The sequence below is a fragment of the Oncorhynchus mykiss genome, chromosome 13 (assembly GCF_057628025.1).
Source record: "Oncorhynchus mykiss isolate SJ-2025 chromosome 13, ASM5762802v1, whole genome shotgun sequence".
Taxonomy (NCBI): domain Eukaryota; kingdom Metazoa; phylum Chordata; class Actinopteri; order Salmoniformes; family Salmonidae; genus Oncorhynchus; species Oncorhynchus mykiss.
This window is the reverse complement of record NC_143034.1, coordinates 13,001,812-13,012,500: the sequence shown is the minus strand read 5'-3', so window position 1 is coordinate 13,012,500 and position 10,689 is coordinate 13,001,812. Positions and strand designations below refer to the sequence as shown.

The 10,689-nt window shown below is 39.6% G+C and overlaps 1 protein-coding gene across 1 annotated transcript in view; it reads right to left on the bottom strand.

Annotated features, from left to right (window-relative positions):
- The window catches only part of LOC110495046 (Transitional endoplasmic reticulum ATPase), a 26,237-nt gene extending 23,234 nt beyond the window's left edge, over positions 1-3,003 (bottom strand). Inside the window, 1 exon segment of the mRNA XM_090195213.1 lies at positions 2,487-3,003. Coding sequence (XP_090051339.1) covers positions 2,487-2,509 — 23 coding nt within the window. The 5' untranslated portion in view covers positions 2,510-3,003.
- Positions 3,004-10,689: the final 7,686 nt, after the last annotated feature.

The window sequence follows — 10,689 nt, the reverse complement described above, 5'->3', positions numbered from 1 at the left end:
CACTGTTATAGTACTCTGTTACCCTGGTGATTTAGTTAAGCTAGTTATAACACTGTTATACTCTGTTACCCTGGTGATTTAGTTAAGCTAGTTATAACACTGTTATAGTACTCTGTTACCCTGGTGATTTAGTTAAGCTAGTTATAACACTGTTATAGTACTCTGTTACCCTGGTGATTTAGTTAAGCTAGTTATACCACTGTTATAGTACTCTGTTACCCTGGTGATTTAGTTAAGCTAGTTATAACACTGTTATAGTACTCTGTTACCCTGGTGATTTAGTTAAGCTAGTTATAACACTGTTATAGTACTCTGTTACCCTGGTGATTTAGTTAAGCTAGTTATACCACTGTTATACTCTGTTACCCTGGTGATTTAGTTAAGCTAGTTATAACACTGTTATAGTACTCTGTTACCCTGGTGATTTAGTTAAGCTAGTTATACCACTGTTATACTCTGTTACCCTGGTGATTTAGTTAAGCTAGTTATAACACTGTTATAGTACTCTGTTACCCTGGTGATTTAGTTAAGCTAGTTATAACACTGTTATAGTACTCTGTTACCCTGGTGATTTAGTTAAGCTAGTTATAACACTGTTATAGTACTCTGTTACCCTGGTGATTTAGTTAAGCTAGTTATAACACTGTTATAGTACTCTGTTACCCTGGTGATTTAGTTAAGCTAGTTATAACACTGTTATAGTACTCTGTTACCCTGGTGATTTAGTTAAGCTAGTTATAACACTGTTATAGTACTCTGTTACCCTGGTGATTTAGTTAAGCTAGTTATAACACTGTTATAGTACTCTGTTACCCTGGTGATTTAGTTAAGCTAGTTATAACACTGTTATAGTACTCTGTTACCCTGGTTATTTAGTTAAGCTAGTTATAACACTGTTATAGTACTATGTTACCCTGGTGATTTAGTTAAGCTAGTTATAACACTGTTATAGTACTCTGTTACCCTGGTGATTTAGTTAAGCTAGTTATAACACTGTTATAGTACTCTGTTACCCTGGTGATTTAGTTAAACTAGTTATAACACTGTTATAGTACTCTGTTACCCTGGTGATTTAGTTAAGCTAGCTATAACACAGTTATAGTACTCTGTTACCCTGGTGATTTAGTTAAGCTAGTTATAACACTGTTATAGTACTCTGTTACCCTGGTGATTTAGTTAAGCTAGTTATACCACAGTTGTAGTACTCTGTTACCCTGGTGATTTAGTTAAACTAGTTATAACACTGTTATAGTACTCTGTTACCCTGGTGATTTAGTTAAGCTAGTTATAACACTGTTGTAGTACTCTGTTACCCTGGTGATTTAGTTAAGCTAGTTATAACACTGTTATAGTACTCTGTTACCCTGGTGATTTAGTTAAGCTAGTTATAACACTGTTATAGTACTCTGTTACCCTGGTGATTTAGTTAAGCTAGTTATAACACAGTTATAGTCTGTTACCCTGGTTATTTAGTTAAGCTAGTTATAACACTGTTATACTCTGTTACCCTGGTTATTTAGTTAAGCTAGTTATAACACTGTTATACTCTGTTACCCTGGTGATTTAGTTAAGCTAGTTATAATACTGTTATAGTACTCTGTTACCCTGGTGATTTAGTTAAGCTAGTTATAACACTGTTATAGTACTCTGTTACCCTGGTGATTTAGTTAAGCTAGTTATAACACAGTTATAGTCTGTTACCCTGGTTATTTAGTTAAGCTAGTTATAACACAGTTATAGTCTGTTACCCTGGTTATTTAGTTAAGCTAGTTATAACACTGTTATACTCTGTTACCCTGGTGATTTAGTTAAGCTAGTTATAATACTGTTATAGTACTCTGTTACCCTGGTGATTTAGTTAAGCTAGTTATAACACTGTTATAGTACTCTGTTACCCTGGTGATTTAGTTAAGCTAGTTATACCACAGTTGTAGTACTCTGTTACCCTGGTGATTTAGTTAAGCTAGTTATAACACTGTTATAGTACTCTGATTACCCTGGTGATTTAGTTAAGCTAGTTATACCACAGTTGTAGTACTCTGTTACCCTGGTGATTTAGTTAAGCTAGTTATAACACTGTTATAGTACTCTGTTACCCTGGTGATTTAGTTAAGCTAGTTATAACACTGTTGTAGTACTCTGTTACCCTGGTGATTTAGTTAAGCTAGTTATAACACTGTTATACTCTGTTACCCTGGTTATTTAGTTAAGCTAGTTATACCACAGTTGTAGTACTCTGTTACCCTGGTGATTTAGTTAAGCTAGTTATAACACTGTTATACTCTGTTACCCTGGTGATTTAGTTAAGCTAGTTATAACACTGTTATAGTACTCTGTTACCCTGGTGATTTAGTTAAGCTAGTTATAACACTGTTATAGTACTCTGTTACCCTTGTTATTTAGTTAAGCTAGTTATAACACTGTTATAGTACTCTGTTACCCTGGTGATTTAGTTAAGCTAGTTATAACACTGGTGTATTACTCACTCTGTTCCTCCAGGGGCAGGCATGGCTGGGTATGGAGAGTTCCTGTGTAACAAAACCCGCTCCTAGATCCTTTATGGGTCAGAGTACCCTGGTCTCTCCCTGGTTCTGGGGTTGGATGTCTGGGTCAGAGTCCTGGGCCTAGTTAAAGAGCCCTGGGTCCTAGGTGTAGGATCCTGGATGTCTGGGTCTAGTCCTGGGTCTGGGTGTTGGGTTTGGGTCAGAGTCCTGGGCCTAGTTAAAGAGCCCTGGGTCCTAGGTGTTGGGTCCTGGATGTCTGGGTCCTAGTCCTGAGTCTTTAGTTCTGGTCTCTCCTGGATATCTCTGAGGTAGAGCTCAGTAGTTTGGTCTTCTCTCGCTGCAGACGGTGTTCTCTGTGGCTGGGGGTCAGGTCTGTCTAGGGAAAGTCCCTCTCTCTGCCTCCCTCCCCCTTGTTGAGCGTCTCTCCTCCCTCCCTCCCCCTTGTTGAGCGTCTCTCCTCCCTCCCTCCCCGTCCCACCTCGACCCCCACCCTTCACATACTCTGGAAAGTGGCCCAGTGCTGAACAGATATCAGGCTATATGCCCCCACCCTCCTCTCCTCCAGGCCAGACACTCCCTGTTACTCCCTAACACCACACACACACACACACACACACACACACACACACCACACACACACACACACACACACACACACACACACACACACACACACACACACACGCACACACACACACACACAATGATACATACACCCACACACACACACACACACACACACACACACACACACACACACACACACACACACACACACACACACACACACACACACACACACACACACACACACACACACACACACACACACACACACACTACCATACTTATACCATGTTCTAATATTGGTAATGAACAGTTTAGTACCATGTTCTGATATTGGTAATGGACAGGTTAGTACCATGTTCTGATATTGGTAATAGACAGGTTAGTACCATGTTCTGATATTGGTAATGGACAGTTTAGTACCATGTTCTGATATTGGTCATGGACAGGTTAGTACCATGTTCTGATATTGGTAATGGACAGGTTAGTACCATGTTCTGATATTGTTAATGGACAGGTTAGTACCATGTTCTGAAATTGGTCATGGACAGGTTAGTACCATGTTCTGATATTGGTAATAGACAGGTTAGTACCATGTTCTGATATTGGTAATGGACAGCTAAGTACCATGTTCTGATATTGGTAATGGAAAGTACCATGTTCTGATATTGGTAATGGACAGTTTAGTACCATGTTCTGATATTGGTAATGGACAGGTTAGTACCATGTTCTGATATTGGTAATGGACAGGTTAGTACCATGTTCTGATATTGGTAATGGACAGGTTAGTACCATGTTCTGATATTGGCAGTAGACAGTTTAGTACCATGTTCTGATATTGGTAATGGACAGGTTAGTACCATGTTCTGATATTGGTAATGGACAGGTTAGTACCATGTTCTGATATTGGTAATGGACAGTTTAGTACCATGTTCTGATATTGGTAATGGACAGGTTAGTACCATGTTCTGATATTGGTAATGGACAGGTTAGTACCATGTTCTGATATTGGTAATGGACAGTTTAGTACCATGTTCTGATATTGGTAATGGACAGGTTAGTACCATGTTCTGATATTGGTAATGGACAGGTTAGTACCATGTTCTGATATTGGTAATGGACAGGTTAGTACCATGTTCTGATCTTGGTAATGGACAGGTTAGTACCATGTTCTGATATTGGTAATGGACAGGTTAGTACCATGTTCTGATATTGGTAATGGACAGGTTAGTACCATGTTCTGATATTGGTAATGGACAGTTTAGTACCATGTTCTGATATTGGTAATGGACAGGTTAGTACCATGTTCTGATATTGGTAATGGACAGGTTAGTACCATGTTCTGATATTGGTAATGGACAGTTTAGTACCATGTTCTGATATTGGTAATGGACAGGTTAGTACCATGTTCTGATATTGGTAATGGACAGTTTAGTACCATGTTCTGATATTGGTAATAGACAGGTTAGTACCATGTTCTGATCTTGGTAATGGACAGGTTAGTACCATGTTCTGATATTGGTAATGGACAGTTTAGTACCATGTTCTGATATTGGTAATGGACAGGTTAGTACCATGTTCTGATATTGGTAATGGACAGGTTAGTACCATGTTCTGATATTGGTAATGGACAGGTTAGTACAATGTTCTGACATTGGTAATAGACAGGTTAGTACCATGTTCTGACATTGGTAATAGACAGGTTAGTACAATGTTCTGACATTGGTAGTAGACAGGTTAGTACCATGTTCTGATATTGGTAATGGACAGGTTAGTACCATGTTCTGACATTGGTAATAGACAGGTTAGTACAATGTTCTGACATTGGTAGTAGACAGGTTAGTACCATGTTCTGACATTGGTAATAGACAGGTTAGTACCATGTTCTGATATTGGTAATGGACAGTTTAGTACCATGTTCTGATATTGGTAATGGACAGGTTAGTACAATGTTCTGACATTGGTAATAGACAGGTTAGTACCATGTTCTGACATTGGTAATAGACAGTTTAGTACCATGTTCTGATATTGGTAATAGACAGGTTAGTACCATGTTCTGATATTGGTAATAGACAGGTTAGTACCATGTTCTGATATTGGTAATGGACAGGTTAGTACCATGTTCTGATATTGGTAATGGACAGGTTAGTACCATGTTCTGATATTGGTAATAGACAGGTTAGTACCATGTTCTGATATTGGTAATGGACAGTACCATGTTCTGATATTGGTAATGGACAGTACCATGTTCTGATATTGGTAATGGACAGGTTAGTACCATGTTCTGATATTGGTAATGGACAGGTTAGTACCATGTTCTGATATTGGTAATGGACAGTTTAGTACCATATTCTGATATTGGTAATAGACAGGTTAGTACCATGTTCTGATATTGGTAATAGACAGGTTAGTACCATGTTCTGATATTGGTAATAGACAGGTTAGTACCATGTTCTGATATTGGTAATAGACAGGTTAGTACCATGTTCTGATATTGGTAATAGACAGGTTAGTACCATGTTCTGATATTGGTAGTAGACAGGTTAGTACCATGTTCTGATATTGGTAATGGACAGTACCATGTTCTGATATTGGTAATGGACAGTACCATGTTCTGATATTGGTAATGGACAGGTTAGTACCATGTTCTGATATTGGTAATGGACAGTTTAGTACCATGTTCTGATATTGGTCATGGACAGGTTAGTACCATGTTCTGATATTGGTAATAGACAGGTTAGTACCATGTTCTGATATTGGTAATGGACAGTTTAGTACCATGTTCTGATATTGGTCATGGACAGGTTAGTACCATGTTCTGATATTGGTAATGGACAGGTTAGTACCATGTTCTGATATTGTTAATGGACAGGTTAGTACCATGTTCTGAAATTGGTCATGGACAGGTTAGTACCATGTTCTGATATTGGTAATAGACAGGTTAGTACCATGTTCTGATATTGGTAATGGACAGCTAAGTACCATGTTCTGATATTGGTAATGGAAAGTACCATGTTCTGATATTGGTAATGGACAGTTTAGTACCATGTTCTGATATTGGTAATGGACAGGTTAGTACCATGTTCTGATATTGGTAATGGACAGGTTAGTACCATGTTCTGATATTGGTAATGGACAGGTTAGTACCATGTTCTGATATTGGCAGTAGACAGTTTAGTACCATGTTCTGATATTGGTAATGGACAGGTTAGTACCATGTTCTGATATTGGTAATGGACAGGTTAGTACCATGTTCTGATATTGGTAATGGACAGTTTAGTACCATGTTCTGATATTGGTAATGGACAGGTTAGTACCATGTTCTGATATTGGTAATGGACAGGTTAGTACCATGTTCTGATATTGGTAATGGACAGTTTAGTACCATGTTCTGATATTGGTAATGGACAGGTTAGTACCATGTTCTGATATTGGTAATGGACAGGTTAGTACCATGTTCTGATATTGGTAATGGACAGGTTAGTACCATGTTCTGATCTTGGTAATGGACAGGTTAGTACCATGTTCTGATATTGGTAATGGACAGGTTAGTACCATGTTCTGATATTGGTAATGGACAGGTTAGTACCATGTTCTGATATTGGTAATGGACAGTTTAGTACCATGTTCTGATATTGGTAATGGACAGGTTAGTACCATGTTCTGATATTGGTAATGGACAGGTTAGTACCATGTTCTGATATTGGTAATGGACAGTTTAGTACCATGTTCTGATATTGGTAATGGACAGGTTAGTACCATGTTCTGATATTGGTAATGGACAGTTTAGTACCATGTTCTGATATTGGTAATAGACAGGTTAGTACCATGTTCTGATCTTGGTAATGGACAGGTTAGTACCATGTTCTGATATTGGTAATGGACAGTTTAGTACCATGTTCTGATATTGGTAATGGACAGGTTAGTACCATGTTCTGATATTGGTAATGGACAGGTTAGTACCATGTTCTGATATTGGTAATGGACAGGTTAGTACAATGTTCTGACATTGGTAATAGACAGGTTAGTACCATGTTCTGACATTGGTAATAGACAGGTTAGTACAATGTTCTGACATTGGTAGTAGACAGGTTAGTACCATGTTCTGATATTGGTAATGGACAGGTTAGTACCATGTTCTGACATTGGTAATAGACAGGTTAGTACAATGTTCTGACATTGGTAGTAGACAGGTTAGTACCATGTTCTGACATTGGTAATAGACAGGTTAGTACCATGTTCTGATATTGGTAATGGACAGTTTAGTACCATGTTCTGATATTGGTAATGGACAGGTTAGTACAATGTTCTGACATTGGTAATAGACAGGTTAGTACCATGTTCTGACATTGGTAATAGACAGTTTAGTACCATGTTCTGATATTGGTAATAGACAGGTTAGTACCATGTTCTGATATTGGTAATAGACAGGTTAGTACCATGTTCTGATATTGGTAATGGACAGGTTAGTACCATGTTCTGATATTGGTAATGGACAGGTTAGTACCATGTTCTGATATTGGTAATAGACAGGTTAGTACCATGTTCTGATATTGGTAATGGACAGTACCATGTTCTGATATTGGTAATGGACAGTACCATGTTCTGATATTGGTAATGGACAGGTTAGTACCATGTTCTGATATTGGTAATGGACAGGTTAGTACCATGTTCTGATATTGGTAATGGACAGTTTAGTACCATATTCTGATATTGGTAATAGACAGGTTAGTACCATGTTCTGATATTGGTAATAGACAGGTTAGTACCATGTTCTGATATTGGTAATAGACAGGTTAGTACCATGTTCTGATATTGGTAATAGACAGGTTAGTACCATGTTCTGATATTGGTAATAGACAGGTTAGTACCATGTTCTGATATTGGTAGTAGACAGGTTAGTACCATGTTCTGATATTGGTAATGGACAGTACCATGTTCTGATATTGGTAATGGACAGTACCATGTTCTGATATTGGTAATGGACAGGTTAGTACCATGTTCTGATATTGGTAATGGACAGGTTAGTACCATGTTCTGATATTGGTAATGGACAGTTTAGTACCATGTTCTGATATTGGTAATAGACAGGTTAGTACCATGTTCTGATATTGGTAATAGACAGGTTAGTACCATGTTCTGATATTGGTAATAGACAGGTTAGTACCATGTTCTGATATTGGTAATAGACAGGTTAGTACCATGTTCTGACATTGGTAATGGACAGGTTAGTACCATGTTCTGATATTGGTAATGGACAGGTTAGTACCATGTTCTGATATTGGTAATAGACAGGTTAGTACCATGTTCTGATATTGGTAGTAGACAGGTTAGTACCATGTTCTGATATTGGTAATAGACAGGTTAGTACCATGTTCTGATATTGGTAATAGACAGGTTAGTACCATGTTCTGATATTGGTAATAGACAGGTTAGTACCATGTTCTGATATTGGTAATGGACAGTACCATGTTCTGATATTGGTAATAGACAGGTTGGTACCATGTTCTGATATTGGTAATAGACAGGTTAGTACCATGTTCTGATATTGGTAATAGACAGGTTAGTACCATGTTCTGATATTGGTAATGGACAGTACCATGTTCTGATATTGGTAATAGACAGGTTAGTACCATGTTCTGACATTGGTAATAGACAGGTTAGTACCATGTTCTGATATTGGTAATGGACAGGTTAGTACCATGTTCTGATATTGGTAATGGACAGTACCATGTTCTGATATTGGTAATGGACAGTTTAGTACCATGTTCTGATATTGGTAATAGACAGGTTAGTACCATGTTCTGATATTGGTAATAGACACGTTAGTACCATGTTCTGATATTGGTAATGGACAGTACCATGTTCTGATATTGGTAATGGACAGTTTAGTACCATGTTCTGATATTGGTAATAGACAGGTTAGTACCATGTTCTGATATTGGTAATAGACACGTTAGTACCATGTTCTGATATTGGTCATGGACAGTTTAGTACCATGTTCTGATATTGGTCATGGACAGTTTAGTACCATGTTCTGATATTGGTAATAGACAGGTTAGTACCATGTTCTGATATTGGTAATAGACAGTTTAGTACCATGTTCTGATATTGGTAATGGACAGTTCGAGATATGCGACCGGCAGCAGAGTCAAGACATTCACACACAGCGTTACAGAGTCCCACACAGCGGTACAGAGTCCCACACAGCGGTACAGAGTCCCACAGCGGTACAGAGTAACACAGCGGTACAGAGTCCCACAGCGGTACAGAGTCACACACAGCGGTACAGAGTCACACAGCGGTACAGAGTCACACAGCGGTACAGAGTCACACACAGCGGTACAGAGTCACACACAGCGGTACAGAGTCACACAGCGGTACAGAGTCACACACAGCGGTACAGTCACACAGCGGTACAGCTGTAGCTAACTGGAATGTTTTCCTTTAGACTTTTATTCCAAAAGCATCTCATTGTTTACAATAGAAAACATAAAACGAGCAACCAGGGTATTTGACTTTACAGACAGAATAGTACTCCCAGAATGGTGTGGAGACCCGCTAGGACAGTCAGAACAGAGACCTGCAAGGACAGTCAGAACAGAGACCTGCAAGGACAGTCAGAACAGAGACCTGCAAGGACAGTCAGAACAGAGACCTGCTAGGACAGTCAGAACAGAGACCTGCAAGGACAGTCAGAACAGAGACCTGCTAGGACAGTCAGAACAGAGACCTGCAAGGACAGTCAGAACAGAGACCTGCTAGGACAGTCAGAACAGAGACCTGCAAGGACAGTCAGAACAGAGACCTGCAAGGACAGTCAGAACAGAGACCTGCAAGGACAGACAGAACAGAGACCTGCTAGGACAGACAGAACAGAGACCTGCAAGGACAGTCAGAACAGAGACCTGCTAGGACAGTCAGAACAGAGACCTGCAAGGACAGTCAGAACAGAGACCCGCTAGGACAGTCAGAACAGAGACCTGCAAGGACAGTCAGAACAGAGACCTGCTAGGACAGTCAGAACAGAGACCTGCAAGGACAGTCAGAACAGAGACCTGCAAGGACAGTCAGAACAGAGACCTGCTAGGACAGTCAGAACAGAGACCTGCAAGGACAGTCAGAACAGAGACCTGCAAGGACAGTCAGAACAGAGACCTGCTAGACAGTCAGAACAGAGACCTGCTAGGACAGTCAGAACAGAGACCTGCTAGGACAGTCAGAACAGAGACCTGCTAGGACAGTCAGAACAGAGACCTGCTAAGACAGTCAGAACAGAGACCTGCTAAGACAGTCTGACACAGTGACAGACAGAACAGAGACCAAATAGGACAGTCTGAACAGAGACCTGCTAGGACAGTCTGACACAGTGACAGACAGAACAGAGACATGCTAAGACAGTCTGACACAGTGACAGACAGAACATAGACCTGCAAGGACAGACAGAACAGAGACCTGCAAGGACAGTCAGAACAGAGTCAATTTACAACAAATAACTCAATTGACACAGTGTGAGATGAAAGCCCACAACTGCCAAACTCATCCAATGAGAGCCCAGAACTGCAAAACGTATCCAATGAGAGCCCAGAACCTGCAAAACGTATCCAATCACAACACA